General features: G+C 34.7%; 1 protein-coding gene across 1 annotated transcript in view; it reads right to left on the reverse strand.

Moving 5' to 3' along the window:
- The window catches only part of KIAA0825 (KIAA0825 ortholog), a 353,138-nt gene that overhangs the window by 178,250 nt on the left and 155,841 nt on the right, over positions 1 to 19,047 (reverse strand). The window contains exons 17-20 of the mRNA XM_045566564.1: positions 12,697 to 13,105; positions 8,450 to 8,609; positions 4,265 to 4,423; positions 2,381 to 2,475 (exon numbers count right to left, since the gene is read on the reverse strand). Coding sequence (XP_045422520.1) covers positions 2,381 to 2,475; positions 4,265 to 4,423; positions 8,450 to 8,609; positions 12,697 to 13,105 — 823 coding nt within the window. The remainder of the gene's footprint in view (positions 1 to 2,380; positions 2,476 to 4,264; positions 4,424 to 8,449; positions 8,610 to 12,696; positions 13,106 to 19,047) is intronic.

Raw genomic sequence — 19,047 nt, forward strand, 5'->3', positions numbered from 1 at the left:
GTATGTCAGTTCACTATTCTTTGTAACATTATGTCCTCAAATAACTTTTTCAGCCTCATACATATACCAGACCATAGTGTAGACATAGACTAGTACAAATTTATTACCAAAACAAAGGGAGCAAAAAGAGAACAAGTGACTTATCTAATTGGTGAACTTGGGAGAAAAAACTGAGCTGCTCTGAATTCTTTCCTTTGGCTTTACCTAACCCCAAATACCATAGTTTTTAGATGTTGGAGGGCATATATAACTCTCATTCTAAAAGCTCAATGTTCTGTGTTCTCCTTTTCAAATGTGTATCTTTCAGATAACCATGTTGTCAAAAATTCAATGCACTATTTTTTTGAAAATCAGCATTTTCAGATAAGTCCAAACAAAAGAGTGTCTTAGAGAAAATATGAATAACAGAAACAATATTCTTATTGGTTCAATATTAATCAAAACTCATAAATAACATTCTTAAAATAAATGGGAAAGTGATAAAAGAGATTAAAAACTCTCAGGTGTCTTTTATCCTTCTAAAGTAGCTCAGTTAGGTTCATTGTAGCTTGTGGTGTGTGGTAGTTTGCAGTAGAATACTTTTCATACCATTCTTTAAAAACCTAAGGTTCTTATTAAGATGAGACTCTAGCTGTTTCTTTTAAACATTCATGACCCTTTTCCAAGAGAACTATTTGACCTGTTATTTCTGGCTAAATTTGTGGGAGTTCTTTTCTCCCACCTACTCCTGCACATATCTCAGAGAAATGCACTTAAATAGACAGTGACCTAACTGAGTGTATCTAAAGTTGTTAAATAAAAATACAATATGCAATTCTGGTTAAAACGCAAATTCACCTAGAAGTACATATTATACAAAGCAATTACAGTAAGTTTTGAAGGATGTGTTGTCCCTAGAGTACCTGTTTAGTGGATTGGAAGCAGCAATTCACAGTTGAAAAAAATTAGCAAAGTATAATACAGTTAATCTATATAAACTCAAAACTTTCAAAATAAGAAAAAAAAATTACTTACCTTTACTAGTTTGTTTCCAGACAGACATTTAATATTGTATAAACATAATATAAGTGAAGGTTCAACAGAGGACCTGGCCTCTTCTCCACCAACCCCACCTGTCACCCCTCCAAACACCTTCGGGACAGTATAGGAGCACCTTTGGGGGCTTGTGTACCAATAGGGTGCATTCTGGACTACTGCCTGCCAGGTAGTGAGCTTGCTGGGAGAAGGTTTTGTCCTTGACTGAAAAACTTCTGGGTTGTTCAACTTTGACGGGTGGGTGAGCTTAATTCAAGGGTGAAATAGTAGAAATACCATTGTGACCACACAAAAGCTATAGCTTTTATTCACAATAAAGCTGCCTTTCTTTAAAAAGAAAAAACTTCTTCTGGGAAATACTGCAATCTCTTTCTTAAGATATTTTCTTATATGCACCCAGATTTCTCAAGAATGATTTGACAATTCTACTATGTCAATGTCATTATTTTCTTTCAGTAAAAATGGTACTCAGTATTTTTGCATAAAGATATGGAAATACATTCTATATCACAAAGATCATATATAAAATCATTCTCATACTTAGCTATTAGCACACAGATGACACTTAAACAATAAAAGGAGTCTCATACAAATATATCTTATTTGAAAATGTGGTATTTGATAGAAAAATCTAATTTTAAAGGTTACACCTTATAGTTCTCACTGAAACTTTAAAGGTATAAAAAAAGTTAATTGATCCTAAATAGAAAGACAATGTTTATATTTTTGTGCAAAATAAATTACATGTGTAGATCCCTAGGCTGAAACCACATTACTGAGTTGTGCTGGTGTGTGTGTAAAATGATGTGCAACTGAGACTATAGAAAGACAGTGCCAAAATAACTGGCCAAACAGTGAAAAATTTAATCATGCCAGTTTTATTTATATGTTTCCCTGATTAGACTAGTTGATTTGCCTTGGCATTTTATATGCATTCATTAAATTGTTGTAAACAAAGGTATAGTATTATAATGACATTCAACTCAATAACTTGTGGTGTTTACAATAGTGAATTATTAAATACACAAAGTCAAAAATATTTAAAATTCAGATCAAAATCAACTAATTTCATCTCAGAAACAAATTTGACTGCCTTTTGCAAATGTTCACAACAGAAAGCAGCGTTTAGAAAGCGTACTCATATAATTTTAGCCATATTTTTTTAAAGATGAGAGACTGAAGAGAAAGAAAATAAAAGATTCCCTTGCTGATAAAATGTTTTACTTTCCCCAAAAGTATACTGGTAAAATGTGTTTGTGTGTGTGTGTTTGAGTGTGTGTGTTTACATACCTCCAAGCCCCATCCCCTGCAACTTTTTCCCCAACTCAATCCCCAATTTTATTACCTGTTTTTGAGCAGTACACTGAAGGTCATCTTGTCTAGTCCCAGATAATTTGGCAGCAAATTTGCCCAATTCCAGTTCCATTTTGTGATGGCTGACTGTTGATAAATGAGAAGACACTATTGTTAGTTATTAATCAGAGTTAATATGATCAGTAAATTAAAGCTCCAGCTGTGATAGACTAACCAAGAAGGAGGGGGGTCCAGAACAAGGACTTAGACAGATAACATCAATCATGTCCAGAGAAGAAGGTTTTTATTCCAATAAGACAGCAATTAATTTATAGATCCATTTGGGGATGTAGTCATTATTTATAAAAATATAAATCAATTTCTTGAGTCGTTATTCTTCCAAGTGTTAATGGTATTTGCCCAACAAGTTTCTCTGAAAGGCTGACTCTTTGAAAAGCAAACCAAAATAATTGGCAACTTTTTCATATATCATATCAATTTATAGTTGGGGTTTTTAGCACCTAAAAGTTTAATTAAAAAAACAAACTTAGACTCAAATTATAAGACACAGCTTATTTACAGTGTGTTATTAATGTTACTCTTTTGGTTAAGAAAATGCTTTAAAGGAAAGATTATAAGGACCTGTAAGTGTAAATAACACAAATGATTCTTTTTTTTCCCCCATTAATAGATAATTTCACAACAGAGTAAGGAGAAAAATTACTGTGCAAAAGAATCTCATAACTCAGAAACTCAATAAAACATGCCATTTTATTGAAACGAAGTAAGGAAAATTTAACAGCCACTATAATTATTTATGGTTTGGAGCAATCTAATGTACAACACAGGAAAGCAGCCAGTAAACTCAAACTTATACAATATATTTGGTTTTAAAGTATTATAAATGCTTATGTTCCTTAAAACAAAATAGTTTTGATAATAAGAGTCCAAGTTGATGTTTAAAGTCTAAGGAGTGCTATCCCCCTGTCACCTGCTGATTAATCGAGCACTACTATCCTGTCGCAGAGCAGGAGAATTCTGCCCTGAGTTGTCAGCATTTGAAGGTCTTACTCTACTACAGTATTGATGAATGTAGACTAGAGCTGTAACAGGCATGGTAAAAATATTATCTGCATGCTGAATTAGGCCATTGTTTTAATTCTTATTTTCATCAGAGCTCTAGGTCAAGCAATCCTTCTCTTCTGCCCTGTTAGTTCAAATCGTCTGTCAAGAGGTTTCTGGGAAAAGACACCAGAAGAATGAACAAAGCAAAAGCAACTTGAGATTTCAAATACTTTGGCAGAAAGGGGATCTTTTTAGTGTAACTACTGAAAATACAGCTTGAGCAATGGCACAATCTGACGTTAAAAAATATGTGGTGTTTATCACATTGACTTTATTCCAAATAGCCTGGCTTTAAGATCATTAACAAATTCATTTCAAATTTGAGAATGTGTCTAGGGTTATAAAAAGCAAATTTACCTCATGCCACTTAAAATAGGAGCTCAGTGCTCCATTTATAATGAATTTCAAACTATTTCCCAATTTGCCTGATACATTCGTAAAGATTGCAAGGAGTTTTCTGAGTGTGTGTATTGGGGAGAGAGGGTGGCAAGGGAGGGGGAAAATGTTACAAAATGCCTGGTTCTTCGGCCTTCTGTAGACACAGCCTAACAGATGTTCCCTCTGCCCATGGTACACTGACCTGGTCAAGTTAAGTTTTACAGACCAAACATATGAATCAGTTTGACAAATAGAAAGAAGATAAAATAACTTTCAAAAGTCAATTTGTATAGACCATGTAAATAAGAACAAGGCCTTTTGCTTCCTAGCCAAAAAAAGCTTTTGAGTAAATATTCAAACACAAAGCATTTTCTCTCACTTGTGTAAAGAAATGACACATTTAAATTAAATTTACCATTTAATTTCCACATACCTGATCTAGCATGTTTTCACTAAACACCTTATACACATGGAAAGGGTTAAAGGCAGAAGGTTGATCTTCCACACTTCTCAAGGTTGTCTTTAAAGGTCGGATGGGTAATGGCTTTTCCTCTGAACCATTCATACAAAGCAGCTGTTCTTTTAAATATTCCTTCAAGGAAAGAAAATTACAAGTCATGATGGTGAGAAGCATACATTCTCTTTAAAACTAAACCGATCAATATCCAAATTTACCCTTTCAGCACATTTGCTAGAGTACATTTTATTACTTGCCTTAGGAAAAATACATTTTCAGAGGATACATAGCAGAGTACCAGTCAGCAATGCAATAAACCCATCAAAAACAGGTTTACCTACTATACAGTATAGATTAGAAAACCATTTAACAACTCTCATATAATGAATGTATGATTGATATATCAGGATCTTTTTAACAGGCATTGTCTAGTCATTGGTTCATGTATTAACATTCTGGTTATCAAAACTTAACTCAGATGCATGATTATGCAACAGTACAAATTGCTCATTTATTAAGTGTGGTTGCTACCTACTCTGGGCTTAGCAGAGCACTGAGCACTCCGATATTTTATTACAAGCAGTCTCATTCTATGCAGAATTAATTATAATGCAAGTTCCTAAATTCTAATTTCACCCTATGAACTGAATAATATCAAGATTCAATAGAAGCTCAAAATTTGTCATTCTAATCCCCCAACTACCAGTGCAGGCCTGCACAAAAAAGTCTATCTATTGCTTTATACCTATATTTGTCAATCTATTTACTTTATTTTCTACCCATAAATAAATAAGGTGAACAATCCTAAAGTATTCTATGAGACTTTTTCTGAAAGACAACAAATTAAAATGACTAAAAGTCTCCCATCACTAACAAATGCCTACTATTAATAAATAAGTCATTTAATAAGTAAAATATAAATGTTCTCCTCATTTTTAGTGTGTCACAATATAATGTTTTTCTTTGAGATTAGAGTTAGGATGAAGCATGTTAGAGCTGAAAAGGAATTCAGAGGTCATCCAGAAAACCCGTGCTACTCAAAGTCTGCTGAACAGACCCGCAGAATTAGGCTCACCTGGCAGCTTGTTAGAAAAGCAGATTCTTAAGCCTCGTAAAATCAGAGTTGCCTGTTAACCAGGACTCCCAGGAAAATGGAAGGCACATGAAAGTTTGTGAACTCTAGCCCAGCACCACCCTCAATGGTTGGCTCTGAAAGGTCAGGGGACAAGCCTGAGGTCACACAGGGGTGAGTGGTAGAGTTGGGGCAAGAAGCCACATATCTGGTCTCAGTTCACTGTGCTTGTTCTTATGCCCCTGTAACTTTATGAATGACCACTGTGATTGTGGAAGGCAAATTTTAGGCCCTAAAATCCTAAAAATCTAAAGAAACCACACTTAACAATAATAGCCATTTCTTAAACTCGCTTGTTATAGAGCATACCTCTTTAGAAAGACTAATTCTATAGAGTGTGAAAGTGACACACGGACTCTTACTAAATATTATTAAATAATGATAAAGTCACCAGAAAAGAATTTTATGCCTAGACTTAGATCATTGAATAGAAACAAAATTTTTCTCCATCATGATTTATGCAAGTGAAATTTTAAAAAGGAATACTCTATTGGAAAAAAATGCTTTATTTTGGCTAATAACAATCTTTCTTAACTGATTTCCCCTACATAACTATACTTTGACTTTTTTTGTTTCCACTATTCAAAAAAGAGAAAGTGCTCTGTTGCAAAATGTGAACAAAATGGCGTTTTCTCTCTTGTTAATCCCTGCTATATTGACACTTGTCACTACCCCTTCTTAAAAACCTTAGATTCTTTTACTGTGACATTGCTTTTATCAGGTTTACCACTAATCAGGATATTTCTTTAGATTTCCATTCTTTCTTGAACACCTTCCCTGTGTAGTTACATCAAAGCTTATTTCTCTATCCATCATTTCTCTGCTTCTCTTCACTGAAGAGCTCTGCTGGTCTGATGACCTCAACTCCCACACCCACTGAAGACCACCAAATCCACAAGCACGGCCTCTGTCCCTTGTGCTCATGGCCAGGACCTTAATTACAATCGGACTTTTTTGCTTGGACATCTTACCTTTATCTCAAAAACAAAGCATCATTAAACCCATTTTCCCTCATAACTTCTGTTTTTATCAATGGCACACCCATTCTTCCCCTCACCTAGGCCTGTACCCATAAATGCTTCAGTATTTACAGTACATTTTCGGGTAACATTTAGCAGCACATCTGAAGGTGCTAAAGTCTCACAAAACTACTCATCAAGCGAGCAAACATCACATTTCAATTTCACCTACAGCATCACGATACCTCACTGATAAAAGCAGTCATAAGTACTATATTAGTCACTTAGTCTCCCTTGTGTTGTTTGGGCTTATTGCCTGTGTTTTTATAATAGTCACAAGGCAAAGGTCTCTAATTTCCTCATGGCTCTTGCCTTGCAGCAGCCTCTTGCCTCATTTGGCACAGCGAGCTGCCAAATACTTAGCTTTACATCCCACATGGTACGCATTGCCATAATAGTAAATATGTAACAAAAGAAAAATCAGAACTTTGAGCTGGGGTATCAAAATGTGGTGACACCCTAGTGTAGATCTCATAGCACACCTGCTCAGAAGCCCTGCCTCAAAGTTATATGGGTTCTATGAGGGAAGAACAGCCTTTGACTTTCCAGAATATATAAGATGATTGACGGCCAATAATTATCCAACTTAATTTTTGATGGTTTTGCTTATTGGGAATTATTGACCTTTTTTAGTATTGTGGTGGGCCTTTTAAAAATAGGACTATTCTATCAATTTGGCAATCTATACTAGCCATTACCATCCTCAGAGTAACACCACTTTACTAAGGATGTGAGGGTGACCATACTGCAACGTCTCTTCCTCAGGGGTCACTACAATTACTTGGGCCAATCTGGGTGGCCAGGTGAACGTACCAGTGAGGAACATGACTTCGCAATAGAGGGTCTTTCAGTTAGCCAAGGCGAGGGGTTCCAGAGTTCCCCAAATAGAAACCCTAGGCAAGCTATGAGGGATCATTAACAAGGGTGAATATGTTGTGTCACTTTGTAACAATTCCATACTAAGCTCAGATGCTTTAAGGACAAGGTCATTTCTCATAACCACGAATTTCTCACATCCCTCTCAGGTTATCATTGAAGACATTGTTATGTCACCAGTTTACTGACTGTTTCATTAGTGGTATGAAACCCAGGAAATAAGATTAACTTGAAGTAACATTTAGGTAGATAACGGTGGGCAGAACACTTACACAACTGAGATGTAAAATGCTGTTGTAGAATTTAATTCACTTCTTGGAAATGTATGGTTTTTAAGAACTATATTATTGACATAAAACTACATATTCACATTATTCAAATTATACAATTTTTACTATTCCAAAGAATACATTCATGTTTGCAAATATAAACATAATTACAGATGTCACCCTCTAATTCAGATACACATGTTCAAATTAAAAACCTGATTAAGTTAGAAAATTTGCATTGTTTCAAGTAAATATTAATAGCTGAGATAACCTGCTATTTACATTTTCGCTAAAACAGCCATAAAATGTGCAAGGTCAGAGGTTTAACTGAGCAAAGAGATCGATGAGCATAATATTGGTTCTAAACAGTGTCCATGCATTAATGAATTTTCTTGGGTTAATCTGGTTGCTCCCCAATATAGTTCAATATTCTTCAGAAGTTTTTTCATTATGCAAGAAATATCCAACTTCCCCAACACAAGTATGATGTCTTCAGGAAAAGAGCTACGTCTTTCTTCGGAAAATTCTTCATTTTACAAATACCAGATTTTAACATCAGCTTAACAGTCACAAACACACAATTCCCAAACTACACCTCTAGTCTCTACAATTCAGAACTGAACTGAGTTTATGAGCTGTGTTATTGTTTAAACCATATAAATAAAATCTACATTGTTTCGATGACGCTTTTTCTGTACAAATGCAGAACAGCCGGGGCTGAATAGGTTCTATTAATAACGGGATATTGAGTTTGGTATTGACTTTAAGAAGTATTATCACCTCCTTGACTAACCCTTAGCTGCCAGCAGACGCTGCCTCAGGCCAGTACACACCTAATTGCTCGGTAAAAAGGCTGTTTCCCTACCTCATTGAGCCGCATGATGTGATAAATTTGCCTCAGGTACTCGCTGCCACCTGGTTTGTGGCAGAGATCCAGGACCATCGTGTTGATTTTCTGCTCAGTCAGTTCAAGAGCAATATCTCCTTCTTCTAAGGCTGTGCTTTTCTTTATTGTCACAGATGCACTAAATACAAAGAAAGCATATACATATCAGTGATAAAAGATCCTAAAGACGGAAAATAATCACCGAGATTGAGCGTGAGGAGTCGACGTAAATCTCACATTCAAAGCACCTGTAGAGACTTCACTCCCATAGGTAAGCCTTCCCAAATCACTGCTGATCAGACACAGAGCACCTTAGAATTAAGCACCTGAAAGCATTTTTAAAAATTGAATCATTTCTTTTAAAACATTTCTTTATTGCCTTTATACTCCTCTCTATGAAACATTTTCCCATTATTGCAATTGTTGAAATTGCTATAATCTTGGGATGAAAACAAAACATTTCTTTTTAAGAACATGTAAGAAATAATTTGTATTTTCTCTTTGAGGATAAAAAAGTATCTTTGAAGCCAGAAATAGCTTTGGTATTTTGTCTTTTGTAGATTCCTCTTTACACCTGTCTTAGAACACATTAAAGACTAATTAAAGTGTCAAAAAGGGGAGTCTATTATGCTAAATATAAGCTGAGAGCTTCGTGGCAGGTGTGCTTACCACTGGGTATTTTAAATTGGCCTTTGACACTTGCTGCGTTTTAAAAATATATACCCCCTACTCCTGTTTCTTTCTGTAACAGACATTATACTTAGAAAAAAAAGTCACTACTCTAATTATTCTTCAAGAAAAAGGGTCTACAATCACCACACCAGGAATATGCAAGATGCAGTTCTGAAACAATTCTTTTAGAAGAATCCACGTACTTGTTGATTTTGAACATTACTTACATGGCAATAATTGACGACATAAAAAAACATTTTAAACATCTCAAACTATATCAATGCAAAAAATAATTATGATATTCAACTTACATCATATATGCTCCACACTAATTTTCTTGTTACAATTGCCATTAGGATCATGTTGGGGTTTGCAACGTAAGCATTCTTAAGAAAACTCATGGTTTTCCACTGTTTCCCAGACTAAATGCAATTTTACTGTGGTGTAATCAGCTGTATACTACAGTTCATTACTGAGATTTTGCCATGATTATAAAATTAGTTCTGCTAAGAGTCAGTGCTGCTGACCTGAAGACTGAACCAAATGATACCCAGCTGCTGAACATTAACTTTGCTATTGCTTCCACATGTAGCTTCAAAACATCCATCTCAAAAAAAAAAAAGGAACTTTAAGATCATATAAGCCTTGCTAAAAAATAAAGCAATTCCTACTCTGACTTAAAGATATTCATTAACTAGAGTCAGTGTTTTTTTTTTTTTTTTAAGATCTTGTTACAATACAATAAGTTTGCAAATATCTTTTGAAGCTGCATACAGGTTGCAAGCAAAATTTCTTGTCAGGTTTTGTAGAGGCTGACATTGAAAAAGTTGAGGCCCTCTGACAAAGGAGTATCTCAGTGTCAGCCCCTGAATTGTATCCTTTCCTGTCCATCACTGTGCAGGTGAAGCAAATGATTGGATTCAGTCAATGCTATGATTAATGAGTTCCTCTCTGGATTTGGGACTGCCTATCAATCATGTCATTAGGGAGAATGTGCCCTGAAAGAGGCAGACCTTAGCCAAGGAATAACTGCATTAATCTTAATCTGGATATGCACCCAGCCAGCCACGTCAGGGTCACCATGATGAAAAACAATAATCTTCAACTCGACAAATTACTTTGCAAAGACAGACATTTCTTTACTTTTTGGGCTGTGTGTTCTCCAGAATCTAAGTTGACTGTTTACAGCTTGAGTGTTACTACAAAGTGAAGGTTATTTTAATGAATAGTAATGCTCTCAGGCAGTATGCAAGACAGGCAACACTTACAGCTGCCACCTTTTCCACTGCAGTTATTTTCACCCTTTCCATAAAATCAAAGTTAAATCTGGATACAAGTGGAAGAAATCTAGCTAAATGATATCAGGTAGTTCCCAGATAATCTTTATGAGGAATTAAGATTTAATTTATCTTAACAGAAGAACCATTAATACTTTAGTTTAAATGCTTAAATAAATAAATAAATAAATAAATATATTTTAAATATGGTAGAGCCAAGGTAACCCTCTACCTAATATAGACATCATGGTTTGAAATACATTTTTCTTATAGTGTAGATCTATAAGCTAAATGATCATTGATTTGTGAGAAATACTTAGAAGTGGAAGTTCACTTCTATATCAGATAATCAATTTGAAATCAAAGTCTAAAAGAAACATTCCTATGGCACCCAAACTCTATAAGAGATTGTTACCTAAAGTAAGTAAAATTTAACTCTTTTTCAAATAAATGCAATAAATAACTTTAAATTTGCATTTCTGTATGTGGATATCATTTGAGAAAATTGAGAAAGGCATAGCATTGTGCTAATTACATAATTATTCAGAATCTTCAAGGGCTACAACACATTTTTCAAATCAGTAACTCTTCATTTTTGATACATGTTGTAAGAGATAGCTAAGTAATCTTCTGGCTCATTGGTAATCAGCCAAATATTAGCTGGACAACTCCCACTACGGGAGATACCAAATGCATTGGTGCTATTTAGAAAACTTAAATTAAAATCAGTTTTTAAGGAAAAAAACTTAACTTATGGATCCCTGTATGTAACCCTAGGTATAGTACCCATTGCTTTAAATGGATCTTATTTGATGGAGGAACTCCGAAATCAACAGTATCATAAATTTAACGTTGTTACTATAATCAGATCTCTTATTTTTACTCCTATTTTTTCTCTTCCCTTTATAATCACTGCCATGGATAATGGCATCTGGCCTTAATCTTTTTAGTCATTGGATTAAAGCCTGCAAATTGGCACTGAATGCAAATATAAAGAAGGTTACTGTCAACGTTAGAAAGCATTTGCCTGACTGCTATTGTTAGTCCCACCCATGGGATACTCCAGAAGTAAATTTCTAGAAGTCAGTATGACAAGACGGGGAAAATTATGATTACTTACTTTTCCCCATTTGGATTAATATAAAATCTTATAGATATATGATCTTATAGATTAACACAGACGAGTAAAGACTCTTAGTTACCATAATACTAACCAGTGAATAGAGTTTATAAATAACAGATGCTTACTATTAATAGTTCCAAGCTGGATGCTAAGAACTTTACACATGTTATGAATCTTTAATTTGCAAAACAATTCTATCAGCTTCATATCATCACTGAAACTGAGGCTTTGAAAGATTCAATAATTTTCACAAGATGACCGAATTACAAGGGATTTGTACTTATCTGTCTGACTCTAAAGCCTGTCCTCTTTATCACTTCCATGTACTAGTAAGAGTTACCATGTTTCAAGAGACTTTTAGTCGTTTCAGGAAGAAAGTTATAATAGTATCTGCTGGCAGCATGAATATATGTTAAAAGAATGGGGAGCAGTGTGCCTGGGTGTTTTTTAAAAAAAAGGCTGACTTAGTGATCTATAGACCATCTGAGCCAGAACTCCTTTATCAATATCATGTAATTCTATACCTGAAGACTAATTTTAAGACAGGAGGACTCTATGTACATATTTAAATTCATCAGGGACCCTTAAAAATCTTTGCAGTACCACAAATCACTTAGCTCTTGGTGACAAACCTATGAGAAGGCTGACATTTTCATACAGAAACAGCTGGGTGTGTTTATAGCTGAAGTGTGATATGCCCCTGTTGCCCTCTGGGATTCTTACATTACCAGATGAAAAATGTGTACCTTTTTGACAATCAGGTACACAGAAAGCAATAAAAAGCCTTTTATATCCATTAATTCCTTCTTAATTTAATCTCCATGCCCAATCCATTTACCAAATGCTTCAGGCTATCCACTAGATACCTGTTTGCACACTGAAAAGGAGTGAAACTAAATTCTCCTGGGTTTAACTACCACCCTTTTAATCAGAAACCTTAAGATGGTGACTAAACAAGTACAGTATAATGTTCCAGTGTATCAATGGGGTTCAAATTGTAAGACAAGGAATGCCTAACAATCTCATCAAAGTTCCCATGGATTTAGCAAAATACTACTGCTGCCCATCTGACAATACTTCGTTGTTGTTTACTGGTGATTTTGTTATTGTGAAAGTATCTGATGAAGTGCAGTGAAAGTAAAACATCACCTTACCATTCAGTGCTCAATTTCCTTGCTTTCAACAATTGGCCTTCGATCCAGTTGGGCTTTTGCTGCTCGATGCTCTGTGTGACCTTTCGGATCACTTGATTGGGGCTACTCGCCTGGTCTCCCATGACGCTTTCCAAACACACACTCATTAAACCAAGTTTTTCTTTACTCCATCTGTCAAGGGAGGCACCTGTTAAAAGTTCCACAGTGTTTCCATCCTCAAATATCCGACATATAATTACAATCAAGTTCCAGACAAGCAGGCCAGCTTTCTTCAATTCAACAAAGTTTTTTGACATTTTTCTCTCAGAGAGAAAAAAGAAGTATTTAATTGGGGGAGGCAAACATGCAATCACCGTAGGTAACTTGCTGATTACAATAGATAATGCCTGAGCAGCAAGCCTTGTGAAGCCTGGGAAAGAAAAGAAAGAAAAGGTATGATTAATATTAGCATTTTCATGCCATCACTGTGCGGTTTTGTGTTGTGTGGGGATGTCTAATTTTTGTGGAGAAAATTGTTGTGAAGAGTTAAGTGCTTGACATATTCCAACAGAACTCTGCCAGGGTCTCCTGCAGCACTATTCTAAAATTCCCCAAATCACCAATCTGGGTTTTTTTTTTTTCCTTCCATAAATGAAGATTAGAAAATTCAGAATTATAATTTAAGTTTTTATCTTTTAAGATGGCAGCTCTGAAGGATCCAGATGGCCTCCTAATTGACAAATGCACAGGCACCCCCTGCAGGGCCTCTTGGTAGCCTTTGATCCTCCTGATTCCCCCTTAAGCCTTTCTCCTCCTACCTTGGAATCCATGACAGAATCATCCCAGCTCTTCCTAGGACTGGCTACTTTTCTTCTAGTTCTTAGCCTAAGGGTCACTTCCTCAGAGAGCCTTTCCTCACCATCCCATCTACAGCAGTCCCTTCACTCCCTTCCTGTCACAGCCCAAGTCCCTCTCTGTCAGGGGATCCCCGTTTTGTTGCCTTAGTCCTAGCACTTCCCATCACCTACTAATTATCTCCTTTATCTGTTCGTTATCTGTCACCCTCCATAGAATATAATCTTCATGAGGGCATTTCTGTATCTGCCACACTAACTACCTCATATGTAACAGTTCAATACTTGTTGAGTAAATGAGTCAATGAATTGTTCCGTGGTCACCTCTATTACTATTCTTGCTCCTTTGTGTCCATGCTAGTTCCACTTTCTACTGACACTTCTTAAATGTGGGTATTTGCTAAGAAGTTCTTAGGCTGATGATTCTACATGTTCTCCCTTGGTGCTATTTCTCTGAAAAATGTATTGATTCTCCTTCTCTACATCAGGGTTTCTCAACTTTGGCACTATTGCCATTTGGGCTGGAAAATTCTATGTTGTGAGGAGCTGTCGTGTGCACTGCAGGATGTTTAGCAGCATCTCTGTCCTCGACTCACTAGATGCTGATAGCATCCCCCTCAGTTGTAACAAGTAAAAATGTCAGGCATTGCCAAATGTCCCTGGGAGCAAAATTATCTGTGGTTGAGAACCACTCAAGTGGTTCAAGAATCTTAAGTCTTGGTTGCAGTCCTACAACTCCAGCTCCCTGTTGGGCATTCCACTTCTCTGTCCTTGTCACCATTAACTCAATATAACTAAAACCAATTTCACTGTCTTCCAAAATGGCTTCGCCCTCCTTCCTTCCTCTCTCCCTCCCTTGATTCCTTCTTTTCTTCCTCCCTTTCTTTTAAATGTTCCTATTGATTCTTCATACTCACCCAGTGATCGGCATTGATAAATCTTCCTACTGCCTCATCTCTGACTTACAGTTTCTCTTTGCTGGGACGAACCTAGGTTACTGCCCTAGTTCAAGCCCTTCCTCACCAATGGTACCTGGACTATCCAAGTATTCCCCTAACTCATCTCCCTGCTCCAGGCTATGTCTAGCCCCTCCCCTATACTGTACAACCAAATTCATATACTGTGAATTTTATTATCCAATTTCTCTGCTACAATTGTTTTAGCTACTTTCCACTGTTATGAGATCAGTCTACTGAGCCTTGCTAGCAAAACACTCCACAGTTCAGCATCAGCCTATTTCTATGAACCTTTTCTTTAAGACCTTCCATGTGCTTTATCCTTTTGGTTTTTAAGCTTCTGAATATCTCATTACTCCCAATGGAATGTCCCCTCTTGTCATGGTTCACCCATATTCTTCAACTCTTAGTTCAAAGTCCTCTCCCCTCTTAATGAATTTATTTGAATATGTTATCTATATGACCATTTTGATAGGTCCACAATGGGCAATTTTGTGTCATCTTTTGTAGTATCACCTATTATCATTTGTATTATGTTATCTATATCTTCATGAATTGTCTTTACAGCTAGACTAAAAGCTCAAAAGCATGGGAAAAAAATCTCTTAGTTCCTTTAGTATTCCATAAAGCCAGTGTTTCAATCCATGATATACATAATTAAATTTGAACATTGAAACCAAATGAGAAGCCAGAAGAAGATAGCTCGAGTAAAACATTCTTTATTGTTTTTACTGAACAAAAATAATAACAAAACAATGTGAAAATTTTTCCAAGATATATGTAACATTTAAAGAAGTCATTCTGCTCCAAAAAAGTACAAAGCTCTTGGAAAATATATGTCTAATCTAGTGATTCTTTTGATATTCATGACAATGTAAGAATCAAATTTAAAAATTAATTGGAGCAATTGTTATAAGTTTGTAAAAATTGGGTCTAACACACATTTGAATAATCTCATAAGACTCTTATATTAAATAAGATAATGAATGGGAAAGTACCTACCTAGTTCAGTACTTGGTAGAAAATAGTTCCTTGATAAATGTTTTCATTTTGTTCAAATATATATGCTTAGGTGAGACTTAAAATATAGATAAAGCAAATTAAGAAACTCCCTTGTGACTCCTATTCTTTTTGTTCTTAAATTATTTTAAATGTCTTATTATTCTTTATGAGTTTGTGAATCATACTCCCTATTATGTCAGGTATTTGACTTAAAAGATTATATCTTATATTCCCTCTATCCTAAAGAGGGTTTAACTACACATACTGAGCAAATATTTGACAATGCAAGTAGATATTAGGTAAAGATTACCAATTTTCTCCTTCACACCTGCACTCTATTGATATTTTATAAACTCTGAGGACTCCAGGTACTCGAATCCCTAACTACTTCATTAAAGCTTAAGACAAATTCCAATCAGAACCTTTAGGCTGATGACAAATTAATAAATCCATTCTACTAATCATAAGGACTCTTAATCTATGATGATGTTAACAACACACCAGGGAAGGATCTTTTAAGACTGCCACACACTCATTTTTCTGTCTTTGTTTAAATACAGAAGTCAACTTCTAAGCTATATTTATGTATTAATAATATGTTGTAAGAGCCATCCCAATTTCATAGCTGAAGTGTGAAAAAGATTATGTTTTAGGATGAATGCAATATGATATGTATATTTATGTATTTATCATGTCTTCCTTTCTATATATGGACTACTATAATAACATTTGTGGTTTATAAAACATAAAAAGGAAACTTACAATAAATGAGGTAAAAAATAATGTCTTAAAATTAATTTTTAAAATTTTATTAATGCTAAAAAATAGCAATAACAATTTGTTGAATGAGGATCATGTGATTTAATATGCTTTAATATTTTAAAAATAATAATAAATGGGCTTAACCCTTCACAATACAAAGGTCAGGTTCTAAGTTCAGTTTGTTTCAATTCCAGAGCTTAATGGCTATCACAGGTGAAAGAGCCACTCACAAACACACATAGATCCACATGGAACGAGTATATCATCAGCTGTGCTTACAAAATCACAGCATTTATTTTTCAGTCTTAACTGCCAAATAGGCAAAGCTTGTTGTTGAAAATTGACTAGTAAATATCCATCCATCATCCAGGATATCAGTTGTTTGCGTAAACAAATTAAAAAATATTTTATTTTCATATTTTTAAGAAAAGGGTCCAAGAATAACTGAAACTCTTCATTTGGAATATTTTAAATCATGTTAGAAAATTCTATTTCTAAGTTCTTAAGTGTACAGATACAATATTTTTATAGGTGATACTGGTTTACAAAAAAAACTAGTATCTTTGGTTTTTATAAAGTTAACTATATTAATGACTTCTGAAAGCACTTTGTGTATTTCTGCCATCCATTTCTTTCTCAACAATGTGCAGGAGAACAACAGCATGGATACAGTTTCCATACAGTGCTACCTCTGTTTCCTCTCTCCAGAATCCATTGTTTCCATTGAAACAATTACTCCAATAGTTTTCCCATAAAGCATTCTATTCATTAAAAAAGTACTTTACTGTTGAGAAAATATCTTCTCAGGTATATCTTTCATTTAATTGTTGCCAAAGAAACAAAACAAAATAAAATAACTAATTCTTCATGTATTTGCTCTTTGAAACATAATGCAGCAAGTACCTAAAATCTGAATGAGCTGTGTTGGAACCATCTGAACTTTTATGGAACTGTAGGGGTAGGGCAAATCTTCTGTACTGTATAATTTATTCTAATATTTATTTCTTTATATCTTCAGTGTTTTTATGTATTTGCTGACAAAAAAATAAAGAAATCCATTTTAGTTTGTTACCATAGTGTCTTCCATGTTCTGTCATTTTTACTATGTCAGGAAGGACAAATATTCCCTAAGGTAGTGACTGTTGTTAATAAATTAGAATTTTCTTTTAAAAAAGAGGCCTTTAAACATTTATCATTGTTTAGACAAATTTTGCAAAGAATATAATTACTTGACTTAAAACATTTTTGGAAAAATTATAGAGGTTTGTCTTCATGTTTTAGATGTTTCATTTTGATATCTTTTGCTAATCAAGATGACTCTAAACTATTTTTAGCTAATATCTCAAGGCACAATACTCACTTAGGAGGAACTCACACTTAACAAAATGAATGAGAAGCCATATTTCAAATGTTTTCCCACACATTTTTTTTAACTAAATCTGATCAGGTCATCATTGTTTTATCTTATAATATGATTGAGAAAGATTACACATTAAGAATAGGAATAAATGTGAGCCTTTTCACTTTGTCATTGTTTCCTCTTCATTGTATGCCCAGTGTTACTTTTAAACTGCAATTGAGTTGTTGATTTAAAGGAATATATTAAAGGCCTTTTTAAAAAATATATTCAGGTGACCTGACACTGCTTCATGTTGTACTTCTACTCTTATTGAGAATTTTATGAATTTATTTAGTAAGGAAAACATTTACAAGGTATCTATACAGTACAGGCATTCTCTGGAACCAGTGGCTCTTTGAAATGGAATGGAGGATTCCAAAATGCTTGTAGAAAGCAAAACCGCATATGAATAGAATGACATGAAAGTCACAAGTAACACAGTGTTACTTACATGGCATATGTTAAATATAGACCATGCCTCCTGAACTTCTCAAAATGTATGAAATATCCAAAAGCTAGGACAAAGGAGAGATAGCAACAACTCTTAGACAAGGAAGAACTTAAGTAATGAAAAGGTGACATTTTCCAATTTCAATTAAATGGCTTTACTAGATTCAAAGGGAGTTTAATAGGGCTTGGACAGAATTAAAGCATTACTATGAAAGGTCACAGATAGATAATTGATTTGAGTTTGTAATATAAGGTCGCTGGATAAGAGCCACATTATTTAGGATCTCCTCAGAAAAGAATGAAAGAGAAAGGCTAGTCCCTTCATTGACTTTAGTGAGTTCAGCTGGAATATTTTAGTGTTGAAAGTTTCCTTAGAGTTAGTGAAAAAATATTCTTCTTTAAGGATGAATACGAAAGGGAAAGTTTTATTTTAAAAGACCAAAAGAAGATTTATGAATATAGATAGGTAATATACATTCAAAGGAAAAGTGAAAATATCTAGGTAGGAAGAAACTAAGAAGAGATGACTTGATTAATAAAATAGATGAATAATGCAGGTAACTGATGGTTCTTAAATACACTTAGTAGATACATTGCCCTGAATAGGAGCAATGCACTCAATTCAGAACCCTAGGGATTGAGGAAAAAAATACCCTGTCAGAAAAATACATGTAGTTATGAAACTGGGTGCTATTTTTGACCTAAAATCTACACAAGGAGGTGTTTTAACAAGATTAAAGAAAGTAATAACTCATGGTTGCAGGGAGAAAACTTAAAAGAAAGAATAATTAAACAGAGTATCAGAGCAATCTTCTTCAGAGTATGAATTTTAGATTACTTGATAGGTTTAAAGGAAATTAGTCAAAATCATGTGACGAACCTGTGAATACTAATATGAACACAAAATACCACAAAATTCTAAACTGGTAGTTAAATAAAGATGACCATT

Source organism: Lemur catta, chromosome 12 (genome assembly GCF_020740605.2).
Source record: "Lemur catta isolate mLemCat1 chromosome 12, mLemCat1.pri, whole genome shotgun sequence".
In the NCBI taxonomy this organism is placed as follows: Eukaryota; Metazoa; Chordata; class Mammalia; order Primates; family Lemuridae; genus Lemur; species Lemur catta.